Below are 18,856 nucleotides of genomic sequence, written 5' to 3'. Positions count from 1 at the left end.
CGGACATGCCGTAGGTCTGAAACAGATACAGTGGAATGCTAGAATTTATCCCTATTTCCTTTGTTCTTGCGTTTCATGTACACAGTGCCTTATTTCTCTTAGTTTTTCAGCTCCTGTTCTCCTCACTCTATGTTCCCTCATTCAAAGTCAGAATGTTTTTCCTTTCATTTCATAAAACATATTACAATCAATCGATCAAATCTGTCGGTTATCATATCGGTGGGCGTGAAGGTCGGGGAAGCGCATTCCTCTGTCCTATCCTCCTGTTCAGTACATCTTCCCCTCTCATCTCATGTCTCACTATTACTTTTACTTTTCTTTCCTGCCTCAGTTCAGGGTTTCATAAATACCTACAATTTCATTCGTGCATTCCCTCTGCTCTCTAGCATTAACTCAATATTTCATTATCCACCCTTGCCCTCTTTCTCCATTGGGAACTCAGCATGACGAGTATGGGACAACTGACCTGCTGCAGCTATTCTCTTTTCTCATGCTCTCAGTTTTTTGTAGATTTTATGCCAGCGATCGCTAATGGTAGCTTAACTCACCGCCAACTGCTGACTCAACAAATAGCGCCATTCATTCTGTACTAAAGTCTGGTGTTTGGTGGGTATTGCGATACGTCTGGAGGGTCTGGGGGAAAGTGGTGGGGGATTATAGAAGGGACAATGATGGTGGGGGGGGGAGAGATAGGTACACTCGGGGATAGGAGATGCTCTTCTCCCTGACATATATCAAAGAACATCATCTACGGGGAAAAATTTCATACCAAGCCTTTTTCAGATTAAGATTATTAGCCAGCAATGGAGAGTGAAAAGTAGATGGAGTGAAAATTTAACATGCAAACTACTGTCCCCAGTCTGTACCTGTGGTCTGTAGTCAACTGAGAATGTCTTGTTACTCCTGTTACGCTTAACATGAGAAAGTTTTAACATTCCACACAATCCTGATTGTTCTCTTGTGGCAACCGTATCTTCTTTCAAGTTTCATTCACGATGTATAATTTTTTTTTTCCCCAAGAATGACCAAAAACACGGAAATATGGAGAAACACACACACACACAAAACCATCACGAGATCCTGACTGACACACACACACACGAGGAACCAACGTTTGTGAACTGCACTGGAACTTGCACCAAAAAGTACCAAGTGTTTCCCTTTTCAGCCACAAGACAACTTCCTCACTTCTGCTATGGCCAGATGATTATATTCAGCTTAGGAAAGACTTCTTGAACTGGAGAGGTTACAACAGCCTTTATTAACTACCTTCATTACCAGGGGCGCACCCAGGAAAGTTCTAAGGGGGGGGGGAGTGGTGAGATCAGGTAAGCCGATAATTACAGAGAAGTCACATGCAGGTTTAGAGTCAGAGAGCTGCTGGCTCATGTGTTACTCTTTATTTGTACTTGCCAATTTTTCATGTTTTGCTGTTATTGAAATAAATATATATAAATTTTTAAAGGACCTAGACAGCTAAAGGGGGGGGGGCCAGGTCCGGTGGCCCCCCCTCCTGGGTGCGGCCCTCTTCATTACTACAGTGTTCTGTGCCGAATAAAATAATCTGGAGACAGAGAGATAAAAAGTGACATTCTCACACTGAAAGGGTCAAGGGTCTTTCTACAAACGATGCTACAGCAGTCATATGTCATAATACTTATACTGTACAATCCAAACCTACAAGAAACAAAGGGAAAAGAGACTGCACAGATTAATTGCTGTCATTAATCAGGAAAAAAATTCAAGTGGTTTACCTACTTACTTTTACGCCTACTTTCTACTGATCATTCTACCTATATCTACTTACTCTTCTACTTGCCTGCTTATGGTACATGTCTGCCTTTCTACTTACTTTTTTATATAGTGCTAATGAATAAAGGTGAGGTGAATTTGGATGAGCTTGCCTGGTCACTTTTAATCCTATCAGTGCGATGATCACTTAATTCCATATTTTGTTGTGTGGTCATCATTCATCTGTCATGAAATATGCAAACTATGAGTAATGATTACACTGGAATGGCTAATGTTTGTATACTGGGTTCAGGTTCAGATGAGTGTGGGATTGTAACAGGTTAGAAGAACCCTTAGCAAAGAACTTTGAAGCCTATCCCAATGTGAAGAAAACTGCCTGAGAAAAGCAAGAATAAAATTAAGTACTCGATGTCATTTATCTACTTTTGGTCAGTGCCACCTCCAAATAACTAAAGACTGAGATACTCTACTGAAAACAGGAGAGGGAACTGGCTCAAGATTGCAACACATGGAGACCTGCCAAAAAGTGAAAAGACCTACATACTCGTATGCTCGGATGATCAATGCTTTCTAAATGTAAACAACACCTGAAAATGTAAATGTAAACTGACTAAAGACCTCCCTTCACCCTACCCCCATCCCATCTCATCGCTTCTTCTGTCCTATTCCCACCCAGATCAATATCCTGATAATTGGAGACTTCCACTACATTACAGGATTACCTCATGACAACCTGAAGGGCTCCATGACAGAAGGTACACCAGGGATCATCTACATTCTGTACTGGAAAACTTACATCGCCCTCATCATCAGCAGCACCACCTTATACCATCATCATCACCTTAATCATCATCATCATCATCATCACTCTTACCACCAACACCACTTAACCACCTGTTTATTACTCATCAAACTTTTACAACTTCCTTATCTTCACTATACTTATGCAAATAAAAATGCATTATATTTAGCTATGTTTTATCAAGTTTTATACTACACTATAATACAATAAATATATTGAATGTTACAAAATATTTCAATACAGTACTGAAACAACATTCTTAAAAAAAATAATAATACAAGTCTTTGTTATGTCACCTTTTATGACATACTGTTTTGTTATTAGGTTCACAGTACATTAAATTACAGAAGAATTATTTACTGCAGTTCTGTTGCTACCTTTAAAATTATTTTCATTTCCACCAATTTACAGTACCAAATGTACAGAAAAAGTTGATACAAGCAGTCCTTACGTTAAGTAAGGATTGTGTTTCAAGATATCCCAACTTTTCCATGCAACTGGTACTGCCAACTGGGAGAAAATAACACATCAGCTTTATAGGGTAATCATCAGCAGCACCCTGCCTCCTTTTCCCTACTCACAAATTGGGTAAAAAAAAAAAAAAAAAACAATCAATAGCAAATCTAGCTAAATTAATGGCTATATGCTCAATCAGTTTGCAATTCATGGTGGACCCAATAACATTATGGATTATATAAAAGGTGACACAACAACGACTTACAGTATTTCAGAACAAACCCCTGCCTTCTAATGTGGATTGGCTGTTGGTACTTTCTGACTCATTACAAATAGGGCTTGGTCTTCTTGAGCATGGGGTCATACACAACATTGATGCGGAGCCTAACTTCAGTTCTGAAGGTGTTGCGTAGCTCCTGCTCTGCCTCCCTGGCCAGTTGCCCCACAGAACCACCCCCTATCACCAGCCGCTGCAATCCTCGCTTCCTGCACCCCACACGCACCACCAAGTTCACCACCTCTACAATACAATTCAAGCATTCTCATCACACAAAAAGAATGCAACTGCTGGTCTATTATTATCCCCTTTGTTATGTAAGGGCCTAAGAATAGGGTATCACACCCCAGTAGCAACATTTAAGTGCATAAAACCAGCCTCCTCCACCCTTCTCTCACCACTGAGTTTACCACCTCTGCAACACAACAAATTACTGTTTCTCATTGAAGTACAATAAGCTTATGGTATCTGTAGTTTTTTTTTTTTCCCTCTCTGTTCTGGGAAATCTTCCTTATACATCACTGATTTTCTTTTCTACTATTAAACTCATCCTAAATGATCTACAAAAAAAAAACCTGCCTATTTGTTATTTCACTGCTACCTCCGACGTTCATTTGCCAGTACCTGCTCCTTCAACACTAGTAAGGTGGAATGCTTCTCTCATCTGAATAAAATTCCCTGCTGCTAGACAGCAAAATATACTTAACAGGTTTAATCCCTCCAATCCACTAATTTTTTTTTTTTTTAGGGAGATTCCTGGCAGTGGAGTGCATTACTGAGGGCAATAACTAACCTCTTCCATTCAAATCTCTCCAGAGGTGAATAAAAAAAATTAGCAGGTAGCAAAAATAACATGGAAAATATGTCACTGGATCCACGGGGTTATGCACTGAAAGCCGGAGTACTATACTTTGTCCCCCACTGCCAAGAATACATTCCACAATGCTTGACTGGCATAGTCTGTACTTCACATCAGCCAATCTGTCCCTCTCAGCCATCACCTGAGACTCTTGAACAATCAGACTTTAAAAATAAATATGAACATAGTGTGACAATCAACACTTATTTCAAGAGGAAGAAAATTACCCTTGCTAGTTACGAGACAACTATTAGGAGAAGGTGTGGATGTAAAGCAAAACTGGCATGTGCAATGTACACCAATCATAAAGCCATGTCAAAACCAACCTGACTGTGAGAGGTCCCAGTACTCAATGGAATAGTGAAGGGTGTAAGGTATCTCTTTTGGGAAAGCATCCAGGAACTTCTCTCGTACTGTCATCAGGGCAATCTCCTGAGGGTTCTGATCTGTAACTAACTGCAAAAATTTAAACTGTACTAATCTGACTAGTAACCAAACTAAGGCTCATCAAATTACTGGCAACCATAACTGTGTATATACTTTATGAGTGACTCAATTCTACCAGATGAAAGCAAGGTGACTACAGTTCAATAAGAAAGTTTACATATGTATATTCTGGCAGTCAGTGTTTGAAAATATCCTAATAAAGTGGCTCCCATTTGTGATAGCTATTAAGTATCTGAACCCTTTGAATATAAGAGGTGCTTTCCATGTCTAATAAAACAGCCTGGAGGCTGCCATAATCAAGTTAAGGTAACAATATCTCATACCAGAGGAGTTAATCTTAATAGCTACAGTAAAATGCAAGTGTGGACAAATACTGGTATACCATAATCAAACTCATACACTGGTATATTAACACATTACTGTAGTTAACTGTTGTTCTCAGGACTTGAAAGGAGCAAATACTAAACACTCACGCTTAATCCTGGTTCTGTTTAGTCTTGGTGTGTCACAGACTGGTGTCTGACGTAAAGTTATTAAAGACTGGAAGGAAACTACAATAACACAGGAAAGTAAAGATCCTTACCTTTTGGTTGAAGATCCAAGGTCCAGGGTAAGCTGAGGACAGGAGAAAGTCTCGAACATCATCCACCCCCAAGCCATCCAAGGCTGAGATCATGAACACTTCACAGAATCCAGGCCACGACTTTCGATTTGCCAAGCTAGCCTGCAATTTCTGCTCCATAAGCGGTGTTTGTCTATCCAACAGCGCACCCTTGTTGGCTGCACTATCCCTTGTACTGATGTCAAATGTGCTGTTCCCACTCACTCCAGCATCTCTCACTTCCTTAACAGCATTATTCAACCCAAGGTCATCCTCCCTTGTCATGCTATCATTGGCACTGTTTCTAATGTAACTTTCCCAATTCTCCATTTCCTCAATTCTGTCTTCACAGCCAGCATTCTCCACCATATTATGATGAGTATTTACAGACCTCTTCTTTCGTTCCATATTCTTGTCCAAGAACAGTGCTTTTCTAAGTAGTGCTTCTTTACTTAACTTTTCCATTTTTTTAGTCTGTTTGTGAGATTTCCTTCCTCCAACCATGCCTTCAGTTAAATTCCGTGTTATGTCTAGCAAGATTTGCTTTGACTTTGTCTTGTCAACCTGAAACCAAAGAATGGTACAGCTTTAGTGCTCTTACATATTCACCTCAGTATGATACAGTATACTACCAAATATCAACAAATTACTCAAACCACCTTTGGAAATTTGTTAAACCATTCTTCAGCATGGTACATGCATATGACCTACAATCTTTTACATGCAGTGCTTTGGCACATCTCAAGATGGACAGATCTTGATTCTGGATTTCCTCTGCTTACCCTCCTTTTTTTTAGGGAGGAGGGGAGTGGACAACTTTTGCTGCTTCTTCTTAATTAAGAAAAAAGCAATGTACAGAAAATGCTTTACTGTCCTACCCATAAAACACAGGCAACTGCCAAACTGTACAAGAGAACTTACTGACCCCCTCATTACAACTGCATCTTTGCCATTTTGTTTTTAATATCTCTGGACAGTTTTACTCACCTCGAGACTTTTCTACCTGAAGAAGTTAGACACAGTCATCATGAACCCCTTTACATCTATAGAACTTCCCTATAAATTGAATAAAATCACCTGTACAAAGCATGAACAATCATCATCATCATCATCATCCGGAAATCCTTTCTCGCCCTAGGGCAGGGTGAGGAGTAGCAGCGTTCATATACACAAAGTTTGCCCAGTTCAATGGGCCACGCTTCCATTCACTCATCATTCAACCCCAGCGAAGCCTGGCTTCATCTGATAGGCCAAATGGTTTCCACCACATACTGTAGCTTCACTACACTCTAAAGCAAAATACATGAAGTCAACTGGTTAAATACTGTACAGCAATACTCTGCAGAGGATAGGCCTACCAAAGGGAGATGCTACATGAGGGCAATGCTGTAAACTTTGAGTCTAATACTGTGCACTATATTTTTTCTATCACCATCATCATCATCTAATCCTGTTTTGCCCCATGAGGAGCATAGGAGCCCGAGACTAGGCAAGCTGGTCCTGATATTTAAAATGAAGGTGACCAGCCTCACTCATCCCTGAGTGGCAATATGTGAACAATAAACCCCAACCACCCCTTCAATATAAACCTGCATGGGCTCAATCCAACTGGAGCGCCTTAATTACCCATTAAACCACCAGGAGCCATAATTTGGCTGTATGGTCACCACCCAACGTAGTAAATGGTTTCCTGGGTTACAGGAAACCAATTGGTTTGTCACTCAGTGTAGAGACCATAAGGCAGTACTACATTAAGTGAATGATGCGCACCCCCACATACCACAATATACCTGTACTTTTTCTTACATACTTTATTAAGCAGGAGGATGCTGGGTACGGATGGATAGAGTGCAAGGAGGCGAATCACTCTGGGGTGGAGGTAGTTGCGTGTGAAGTGGTTTGAGGCATCATGTATAACGGCCACCATGTCAGCCTCTTGCAGGGACAACTCGGGCTCCTTCAGCAGATTCCGCTTCAACCCGTGTCTGATAATGCAAGGGAAGGTCATTGTAGGCTTTGATATCATGAATTAATTTCCAACACAATATTTCACTGACAAAAAAATAAATAAAATAATTAATTAATATATATATTGTATATATATATATAAGCTACTGCAATACAACAGTAGTAGAAGCCCCAAGTTCATCTGAAATATGAACCTACTGCACTGCAGGCTGGAATTTTCTGTCCACAATTCTCCATTAGGGGGATATGGATGGAGATGAGGAATGTTTGTATAACCAGGCAGGAAAGCTGCCTGGACATATCAGTGCCACCATGAGAGGGCATCCGCACCAGCACCAACACAATACAGTACAAAGATGTGTGGTTACTTAGTGATCTCCTCAGGTGTGACAAGGCCAGGAGTGTCAAGAAACACCACCTGCTTGTTCCCATCGTTGAGCACTGCCCTCGCATTCACCTGTGTCGTGTGTACCTTGGATGACACACTCACCACCTGAAGAAATAAATTACCATTATAAAACATGAGACTGGAAACAAATTAACTTATTTACAATAATGAAGAGCTTACACATGGTGATGCTGTGCATCTTGGATGGAGCAGCTGCAGCAACCACCCGGGAACCAAACCTCCTAATATTTTCCCCGCACCTCACCATGGGTACGACCGTGGTCTGGACTTAGTGAGGTACTGTTTACCTCAAGAGGATGCTGGTTCCCAACAAGGTGCACATGCTGCACTGTGCAGCACCTGCAGGATGCCCCCATAAAAGTTCCTTTGTATGGCAGCAATGACTTTTGTTGTTATGCTGCTAGATTTTTTTTTTATTATAATCAATTACTTGTGGTCAATGGGTCTGCTTGGCCAGACAGACTGGGGTTGAGCAACAACACTGACTCCTTCACAATAAATTGTCTATTGTCATCTCATTTCTGCAACAGTACTCTGTACCATATAATTACACTTATCGTACAAAGAGCCCCTCAGAGTGAATTAGTTAGTGGAGATCCTTATTTCCTTCACTGAGAGGTCTTCTCTAAACTGGATATAATTATCCATGAGTTGCAAGAATAAAATTTAAAAAGATGCCACTGTACTAACAGGGCTGATTTGAAACTCATCACATATGTAATATTTTCATCTCTAATGGGTGACTAGAACTACTTTGGTGCACATGCTGAGTCAACTGTGCAGTACTCTGTAATTCAAATATCACTCAGCGGCTACTGAACTTACCCTCCAGTTAAGCAGTGTGTTGATAAGAGTACTCTTGCCAGCATTAGGGACACCCACCACTGCCACTTTTAGGATGCGAGAATTGGGTGGGGGGTTGACCTTCTGTCTTAATAAGGCTCCAAGCTCCTCCATTGTTCGAGGTACTTCACGCTGGTATGCATCTTCCCAAACATCTCTGCCTGCCTCCTCTACAAAGTACAACAGTAAGTCAAATGAAGCCCACAAAAAATAAGACTGAATTAGCCTATGTACTGTACTTGCATATAGCCCAAGTACAGTCATGGACATTAATATGCCTACTATTTCACTATGTCTACTTCACACTCAGGGGAATGTCCATCACTTTCCTCCCTGATTCATAACTTTAGCATATCATCTATGGGGAGAAAAACATACCAAGCCTTTCTCAGATAAGGAGGATTAGCTGGCAGAAAAAAGCAAGAAGCAGACATCATGGAAAATCTGAACTGTTTCCCTTTATTACACAACTGCAGAAATGTATACACTAGATAGTTTATTGTCACACTCTATATCAACCTAGAATTCTGCAGTGGACTTAATATGGTTTGTTACAGTTACAGTACATACCATTAATTAGAAAACACACAGAAAAAAGGTAATGGACAAACTAATACAGGAATAACATGAGTCAATGACGTGTTCCAAAATCTCACAGTCTTTCCACGTAACTGGTACTTTGGGGAAAACAGGCAAGACTGCTTTACAGATAACAAAGAAACTAAGATAGACAATTTTTCTGTAATACTGTAGATGTACTGAACTGGTAATAATGAAGAGGAAGACATTACAGTACAGGGTCTGACAGGGCCGTGCACAGGATTTACGATGGATGGGGGTTTGAAAAAAAAGTAAATAAATGAAAATAATAATAATAATGACATACTGTAGTTTATTCATTTTATTTTTCATTCATTCATTCATCTAATCTTGTGTTGCCCCAAGAGGAGCAAAAGAGCCTGGGGCTAGGGAAGTCAGTCTTGACATTTAAGATGACAGTGACCAGCCTCACTCATCCATGAGTGGCTCTGCATGAGCAATAAACCCCAACCTCCCTTTGGATGTAAATGTGCACAGACTCAATCAAATTGGAGTGCCTTAATTATCCACTAAGCTAAGTAATGCAATACAGTAAGCTTGGGTACTGTAACTGACTAAAGTACTGACAGACCACAAACTCAGGGTAATTTACATACTGAACTCTACAAAAACTCAGAACTGAAACAAGGAATTTTGGTTGTTTACTTGACATCTTTCACTAAAAAACATAGGAAAAACAAGAGAAAACACTTCTTCACTTGCTGACTTCTGACCATAACCTAACTCACTCTGAACAGAAGTACCATTTATATGCCCTTATGAAACATCCTAGAAATTTCCACTATGCTCTACAAGTTTTCATTTTTTTCAATAGCATTCCTATGACCTTCCATTTATTCTCTTCACTAACAAAACATTCTAGGACCTCCATGAAACTTCTTAATTCGTTTGTTCTTATATTTTGTAGAGCTTTTTAACTCTTTTTATTATTTTTCTATCTCATAACATTATTAACAGGATTTAATTAATCTAATGAGCTGCATTTTTAGTGTTATTTTCATTTGAATTTTTCCTTCCTTCCAAATAGGGGGGATTAACCCCCTGTGTACTCAGCCTTGGGGACTGAATATGATAAAAAGGGAAGGAAATATGGGACTCTGCATGCACGACAGCATATACAGCAGAAAAGCAGCACATACCTTCAGATGCACTGGTAGTAATGGTGCGATACACCGTCCCCCGCCAAGCACGGTGACCATGCCTGCCTAAACACCTTAACAGTGACCACGTCATCATTTTCCATCAAAATGTGGAGTTACCTTACTGCATCCTTGCTAGTGATGTCACAATAACCACTGAAATAAAAAAATTAAAAATAAATTCATAAATATATAGGGTACAGAATATACATTCACATCAAACCATTCAGTAAAGTAGTAATATTTTTTATTTTATTCATCACTCCCAGATGACTGCATTCAGCTTGAGGGATTTCTCTGAACCAGTGGGGTGAGATACAGTATTTACTAAGCCCCTTAATAGAAATTACAAACCAAACCTACTGAGATGAAACAAGTAGAGCAGTACTGTAATTGCTATAAAGGTGAGACAACAAACGAATATGCACTACTGCCCTACTCTGAGGTGCTGTAAATTTGATCTTTTCCTTGCAAAACCTTTTAGGAACTGAAGTAGCGAATTATGAAACATCATCAAAAATTATAATATACCAGCACCTACTTCCACAAAACAGTCGAACTTATGCAAATCTACAGTGCCAAACATTTATAGAACAAAAGCCAACAAACAACATATGAAGGATTCATATCAACATGAAATCTGAAAGGCACATACCCCTGTGGTAAAATATTGGTGGTTGAGTTCAGGTTTGGTCTATGTTATGAACATAAATGAACCTCTACACATCACCAGGTTAGGAAAAAAAGTTACAAGCATGGGACAAGAAGCAGTGGATTTCTTGGACCAGCTAGGTCTAGTGCTTTAAACTGGAGCTGACTTTCTGAAAAACACTGTTCAGATTTTCCTTTATTAATTCTTTGCCAAACGGATGCAGCATTTCTTCATATCCTATTGAAATTAGTATTTCACAAGTTAGCTGCTTGTTATGCTTCCTAGATTACCACAGATCCAGGGGACTGTTTAAATTTTATCTGTACAATGCATGGAGAATCACACAGGCCATCACCCCAAATGAAGTTACCACAAAAAGCAGAACTGCCAAATTTCAAACACATGTCTTACTTTCGGCATAATTTCAGATTCTCTATCAATGTTTGGTTTGGATAATTTTGGCTAATTAAGTTATGATAGGTTAGATTAGATTAGGTTAAGATAGTACAGGACAAGTAAGATTAGAACTGGTTGGGTTGTGATAGATTAGATTAGGCTTAGTAAGTCAGGACTCAGACCGGGATTTAGTCTGATAGGTATTCGGGAGCTCCCCAAGGTCAAGTGGCAATCCTAGGTGGTTAAAATTAAGGGGGGGGGGGTTGGGGGGCAAAGCCCCCAGATTGGGAAAGTCAGGTGAGGCTGGATAGTTATGCTTCCTATAGATCAGTATGTCTAATTCACTGATGTGTCCCACCAGTGAGATTATCAGTAATCAACAAGTCCAATCAGTTACCGGTACTGGCTGACATGGGCAAACTGGCAGCTTCCTTAAATACCCCAAAATAGGTGCTGGGTATATTTTGTTGCTTCAGATCACTTTCTGCACTCAAAATTCAACACTTAACTTTCTGTGTTGCATAAATACCAAAACTACTTTCCTTCAGTGTCAGTTTGTAAGAATTTCCTTTATTATGAATTCCTTGGAAAATGTGAGTGCATTTAAGTACAGGCATACCCTGGTTTAATGATGTAATTGGTTAGGTAAAACCCCATCGTTTGGCAGGGTATCGTATATCAAGGTACTTTTAACATGTAAAACAATGTGGAGCATTCACCAGCCTTAGGTTTCCTCCCAAACCAAGCCCAAAACCAACCCAAATGAGTCCCAGAACAAGTTTGATGCCAATCTAAATGGCCTAATGCTGTCAAGGAAGCTAACCTAAGCCTAAATCCTGTAAATAACTCACTAAAACCAACAAATAAAATCTGAAAATCATCAAATGTAAGTCTGGAAAAAATCAAGCTGTTCACCCCACCAGTGGCTAAAACATATAAATCTAAGTCTAAAAACAGTTTATAAATCAACCAAAACACACAATTTGTCTAAAATATCATCTAAATTAGTAAAAAAAAAAAAAATCAAAACCCATCATTAAACCTGGGTTTGGCCATTGTTAGGTGGGATATAGTGGTATTTCTACCCCCCATCGTTAGGCCGGGATATCACATCTAGGGGTATCATGGAGGTATTACTGTACTGTACTTGGGTACTGTGATGAGTATGGATGGAAGTTTCAAGGATGAAGTGCCTGAATGGGTACAACAGGTAAGAAAGGTTGTTGGTCCTTTGATAGCACTGATAAGAAAGTGAGCATGGAAGTAAAAAAAAGTCGCTGCATGAAAGTACAAATTGTGATATCAACTCTAACGTACGGTAGTAAAGCTTGAACCTTGTTGGAAGTGCATAAATCAAGAGTGAGAGCTGTGGAAATGAGTTATTTGAGAGCAACATGTGGAGTTACATGGAAAGACTAATGATTAATAAGGAAGTGAAGGAGCATTGTGGTGTGGATGTGGATGTGACAGAAAGTGTTAGGACAAATAAACTGAGGTGGTTTGGCCAAGTGGAGGATGGAGAGCAAGAAACTAATGACGAGAGTGTATGCGAGGTGGAGGGGGGGAGAGGAAGGGGAAAGCCAAGGACGGGATGGAGGGATGGAGTGGAGAGGTACACGAGAGAGGAAGATGTGAGCTGAAGGAAGTGAGATGGCAGGGGACAGGGCAACATGAAGGCAATTTGTTTGTGGCCACCCCTTGTGGGACTGGGGCATCTGGCAATAGATAGATGGAGATGAATTACCTGTACCGATATTTCAAAATAAGTCTATCAGTGCTTACTTGTAATCCTTTCATTCTGATCTGGCTAATTATCAAAGTGTACCAGGTAAGTTAGGAGACTTGGTCATGCCTCAAAAACAAGTCATATGCAATGGAAAGACATGCAAAATGCTACGGTAATGAACCATACCAAAAACCATCATACAAACCTTGGTTTCACATCAACAGCATATTTGGGCTGAAAATGCAAGTTTACCAAATAAACATGAGGCACTGGGTGCAACATTATATACAATACTGTACTACACACACACACACATACATAACCATACATGCCCATGGAATATCAATACATCATAAGTGTAAGCAGCATGAATGAGATATAAATTAAAAAAAAAAAATGAAAATGGTGTAGTATAATATCACCATCATCCACTCACTTGATGATGTGCTGCTTTCTTCTACCTTCACCATTATCACTCTTTTCTGTCTGCCCTCTTCTCTTCCTATTTCTCCCCTCATTCCTGTCACATTTTATTACTCCTCTTTCCATTTCCGGTGGCTTTACATTGACTGACAAGCCTAATGGTTTCCTGTAAGCCAGGAAATCATTTATAATGCTGATTGTTAACCATATAACCAACCTATACATGTTCCTTACCTGTTTGGATAAGTGGGTTGGCAGAGGGTTAGTGCCCCTCCCCGTAAAACAGTTCACTCAAAGACTAACGGCCACCCCTTACGGGATTATGGCGTCTGGCAATAGGTAGATAGATAGATAAAATAACTGCATTGCTGGAAAATGACCAAGTTGCTTCTTTCACAAACCTGAAGCAAATTTCCTGCACTTGTACTGATAATCTTTAATGCGTTCTTCTTCACGAAAAAGATCACCTCGCACTTCCCACAGTACTCTTGGTTCTTCTTGGTGTTGAGAGGACTTTTAATTGCCTGGAATACAAACGAGCCCACCCACAGGCTCACGAAAGAAATCTCACAGGACAGTCACGCAGACGAACTTGCCCTAGCGTGTTTACATTTGGCAACTCAATGGCTCATCTCATCGCCGGGACGTTCCTTCAAGATACCTTCTCTTTTATTTATGGTAGTTTCTGCTGCACAAATATTATTATCATTTTTTCCCTCACACCCACCGTACTTATTGCAATGCAACTCAATAACTGTCTAGTGATTTCGAGGTTGCCATTGAATGCCAGGTTTGGTACGTGGTGATTCTGAGAGAGAGAGAGAGAGAGAGAGAGAGAGCAAACAAAAACCCGAATCAAACAGCGAGACATTCTCACTGCAATATTCCACGCAACGACACGATAAGCTGATTATATAAACAAACCACATGCAAACGTGGCTCCCAGATTATTTGCTTTCCCAAGAAAATAAGCATTGCAGGAGTCGTGTGTCAACTCTGTTTATACTTGGGTGAGCAAATACTGAGGGCAGAACAAAGATTGAACCGGAAATCAAATACATGGGTTAATTTGTTTGCATATATCTTTTACTTGCCCGTCTCCAGTATTTCTGTGTATCTGTCAGGCTGGCACCCCGTCTATCTATCCACTCAGGTAAAGCTACCTTCAGGTTACTCTATACTGAGTGACAAATGGTTTTTTACAGACCAAAATACATTACCTATGGTGGAAATCACCTAACCAATAAGACGCCTAGTGAACTACAATAGTGGTGCAAGACGCCGTAACCGGTGACCTACAAGGATCGACGTCTGAGGAGTGGCTAAATGCATGGTGTTACTTATGTGTCTGAACTGTGTAGCCAAGCCAAGGACTCCTACGCTCTTGACTGGACAATAAAAGAACGGATGATAGATATGAACGGATACTCAGATGCAGAAAGATACTGATAAACTGGTAGACATATCAGTACTCATACACAGACAGATTTATTTTGTGGATGGAAAATGTCTGTGTATCGCATAATGTGTGTGTGTGTGTGTGTGTGTGTGTGTGTGTGCGCGTGCTTGCATGTGTGTATGTGTGTGGGGGGACAAGGAAGGTGTGGTGTGGTAGAGGTCAGTGTAGGTGGAGTGATGGAGTGCACAGAGGTGGTGACCACGCTCTTGCTGCTGCTTCTGTCGTTGCTGTTATCTCCTATCCAGGGTCGGTACCATGTTCGTGACTTACGCTTGTAATGTTAACCACTGTGTTTTGTCTGTAGACATACCCTGCGTGTAGAATTATTCATTATACCATAATAACGCAAACGTGGACATATCATACGCGGGAAATTATTGGCTATATTCTATGTTGTTCTGGATTATATTACATGAGGAATTCGTCCAATCCTATCAAGATTATGTATTTGTATTACGTTGACACTGCATGTTGTACTTGTGGACGTCTACTGGTACGACTTTTGCCTCCACAGCGTCGAACCCTACGACTGGCGCACCGGAGAACCCACACTCAGGTTCAGGCGTGGGTGGTCAGGAGGCAGTGGAGGTGAATGTATTTAGTCTGCACCGAGGCCTGTGGGACGTGGCCACCGACACCACCTTCCTGCGATACAACTTTACTCCCCTTGCCGATCAACCTGCTTCCCTTACCCTCCTATCAATTTGCTACAGGATCAGGTCCAATGAATTAACAAACGAACCTACCTACCTCCCCACACACCTACCTAACTGCTGTCTACCTACCTATCTACTGGCTTGCTTACCTGCCTACCTACCTATCTACCTGCCTACCTACAAACTGTACCTACCTCTCCAGCCTAGCGGTCCGTCTTAACCTATGCTCACACTCTGCTCCACTCAACTACTCTTACTCTCGCACTGTTAAAGAATCTCTCTCTCTCTCTCTCTCTCTCTCTCTCTCTCTCTCTCTCTCTCTCCTAACACAAACATTGACCCCCATCATGATAATAATACCACAAAACATGAAAGACATCCAGTAACCTAATACCCCCAGGAATGCTACGATTTCCTCCAATATTTACGCAACAGAAACACAACACCGAAATGTGACAGGTATTGCAATGAAAGCTTTGTTACCTACGTGTTGAGAGGCCCGGTGTGGGAGAGTTATGCTTGCTTACCTTTGTTGTTAATGTTGTTTTGTTCTGGAAGGGAATTTTGAACTGAGGGATCACCATGCCCGATTTATCCTGCCTGCATCGCTCATCTTCACAAGGTGTATTGTCTCTACACTGTCCCACCTCTGTCCCACCTTTCCGTCCACCCCATCTATTTTCTACTCCTTCCCTCCCCCCTCCTCACGCACTTATCCACTTTCCCTCAGACAACACTCACTTCGCAGACTACTCGCTCTTTCTTGGCTTACCACCGACCATCCTCTCAGCCCACCCCATTCACTCCTTTCTGCCCACCTCACCAATTTTCCGCCTCCCCATCCTTATTTTCATTTATCAGCCTCTATACAACACCCACCTTCACAGAGTATATTTCCCTTACAGCATGCCCTACCACACGACCAACCATACTCATCCCTTTCACTCCTCTCCATTCACCGCACCCATTTTGTTTTGATGTGGTAAATAGTAATTAAAAAATAATATTATCCCTACAACCAATCAATCCACGACTCCCATATTCACAATATATACATCTTTTGGCCCAACACCTACCGCCATCCCAGCCCATCCCTCCCGCTCTTCTTCCAAACCACCTAGTCCTGAAACACTTGAATCGAGGTATCTCAAAAACGCTAAGCAAGTAGGACTGATTTGGCGTACGTCTCTCTATCATAGCCTGACAGTATGTATTAATATAAATCTATTTGATGGAGCTAGGGGTACCTGAATGTGTAAGAGTGTTAATGCGGAGTGTGACACCAAAAGTGAGTACATGACACTGACAGATAATGACAAAGAGGGTGAATATGATAGTGCCAGATAACGGCCATTACAGAGAGTAAATGTAACAGTGACAGTAATGATAGTGTATGTGGATATGAAACTGACAGCTGGTGACAGTGACTATGACTAACAGACAGTAAATATGCACATGTGATAGACAGTGACTGAAAATGAAAGAACGTAAGAGTGACAGTGACAAAGTGATGGTTAAAACGAGCGAATATAACAACGACAGCTACAGACAAAAATAATGAAAGTTATATAATCCAAGAGTCTTATAATCATCCTTATTTATTTATTTATTCATTCAATTTTTTATCCATTTATTTTCAGGACGTGGAAGTTCGGCGAGCTAAACACGCACATCTCCTACAACATCCACCATGAGAACTTTGACATGCTCAGCTTTTGTAAGTAGAGAAACAGCTGTCATTCACTAGCAAGATGTAGTTTGAATTATAAGTTGTCATTGTCCGACGATTCTACTTTTCTACTACATATACACACACAATAATCTATCAACTTATCTGTCTGTCTATTTACCTACCCGCCTATATACCTACCTGCCTATATACCTACCTATCTGTCTATCTATCTGTCTCTATCGATCTATCTCGCAATGATTATTATATTCACTCCTTAACCCGGACGATTCTGCTCAGATCAAGCGACATTTTTCGACCTAGAGAGGCTAATCTTTTCACTACGACGACCTCTATTTTTTAACGTTATATTCTTACCATCTCCAGACGCATTTATTTAGATTCAGGGAGCCTTTTCGGGGGCAAAATCTACCTCATTAACTCGTCCATTAAGAGAGAGAGAGAGAGAGAGAGATTATGCTTTACTTGCAAAGAACAAAGATCTATTTTATCTTTCTCCCCCTTCTCTCTCTCTCTCTCTCTCTCTCTCTCTCCGGCACTACCAATATTATACATCACGCCACGCAGAACAAAGACTAGCAAACACACTGTCTTTCTGACCACCATCCCTTTGTTTTATAATGTGTTCTGGCTGGAGAGGTCGATTGTGGCAATATTTGAGAGAGAGAGAGAGAGAGAGAGAGAGAGAGAGAGAGAGAGAGAGAGAGAAATCGACTGTGTACATAATATTATGCTTCTGATATTTACGCATGATGTTAATATTCGGATGTGTGTGTGTGTGTGTGTGTGTGTGTGTGTGTGTGTGTGTGTGTGTGTGTGTGTGTGTGTGTGTGTGTGTGTGTGTGTGTGTGTGTGATTGCAGTCAGTTTTGTTACCTGCAAGTTTTTTTTTTCTGATTTGCCAGTTGTCCAAAATACAATTTACACGCAATCTCTCTCTCTCTCTCTCTCTCTCTCTCTCTCTCTCTCTCTCTCTCTCTCTCTCTCTCACACACACACACACACACACACACACACACACACACACACACACACACACACACACATTTCATATACAGGAAGACATACACACATACATACATATATAACATACAAATGCAGATAGACAGATAGATAAAGATATCCACACATGACAGGTATGATACGTATACTGAATCCAAATCATAAAATAAATCAGCCACCATACCATACTTCAGTCACTAACACCATTTTTTTTTTTTTAGCAACATCATATGTCACTGCATTCATAAATATCATCTCAAGTCGATCACATATATCCAAACTTACTTCTTCTTGCTGACAATGAGGAGTACCTTTGCAAGTCATGTACAAACGGGAGGCCTTGCACAGTGATCCAAGCTAACAGTAGATCAACGTGCAATAGATCGGTATATATGTAACCCATCTTCTTTTTCGTATTTTAATCTACTTCGTTATTCTTTTCTTCTGCTTCTTCGTCTTTTCTTCTACTTCTTTTTATTTTTCTTCTACTTCTTTTTTCTTTTCTTCTTTTACTTCTTTTTCCTTTTCTACTTCGTCGTCTTTTCTCCTACTTTTTTTCTTTTTTTCTTCCACTTCTTCCTTTTCCCTTTGTTCTACTTCGTCTTTTCTTCTCCTTTTTTCTTTTCTTCTTTTTTCCTTTTCTTCTACTTCTTCGCATTTTCTTCTTCTTCTCTTCTTCTTCTTGCAGACAACGAGGAGC

At 40.5% G+C, this 18,856-nt stretch overlaps 1 protein-coding gene across 1 annotated transcript; it reads right to left on the bottom strand.

Annotated features, from left to right (window-relative positions):
• Positions 1-2,729: 2,729 nt before the first annotated feature.
• LOC145418579 (GTPase Era, mitochondrial-like) lies at positions 2,730-13,906 on the bottom strand. Its single transcript, XM_080286949.1, has 8 exons — positions 13,752-13,906; positions 10,154-10,309; positions 8,397-8,584; positions 7,531-7,655; positions 7,005-7,179; positions 5,177-5,758; positions 4,473-4,602; positions 2,730-3,530 (listed from the first exon to the last, which is right to left on the bottom strand). Exons 2-8 carry the CDS (start codon positions 10,248-10,250, stop codon positions 3,337-3,339), a joined length of 1,491 nt encoding a protein of 496 aa, XP_080143075.1. The 5' UTR covers positions 10,251-10,309; positions 13,752-13,906; the 3' UTR covers positions 2,730-3,336.
• Positions 13,907-18,856: the final 4,950 nt, after the last annotated feature.

The sequence above is a fragment of the Coenobita brevimanus genome, chromosome 14 (genome assembly GCF_032717465.1).
Source record: "Coenobita brevimanus isolate Jiangsu-jjx chromosome 14, ASM3271746v2, whole genome shotgun sequence".
NCBI classification, from domain to species: Eukaryota; Metazoa; Arthropoda; class Malacostraca; order Decapoda; family Coenobitidae; genus Coenobita; species Coenobita brevimanus.
The sequence above is the reverse complement of the archived record's forward strand: the minus strand, read 5'-3'. Positions and strand labels throughout refer to the sequence as shown.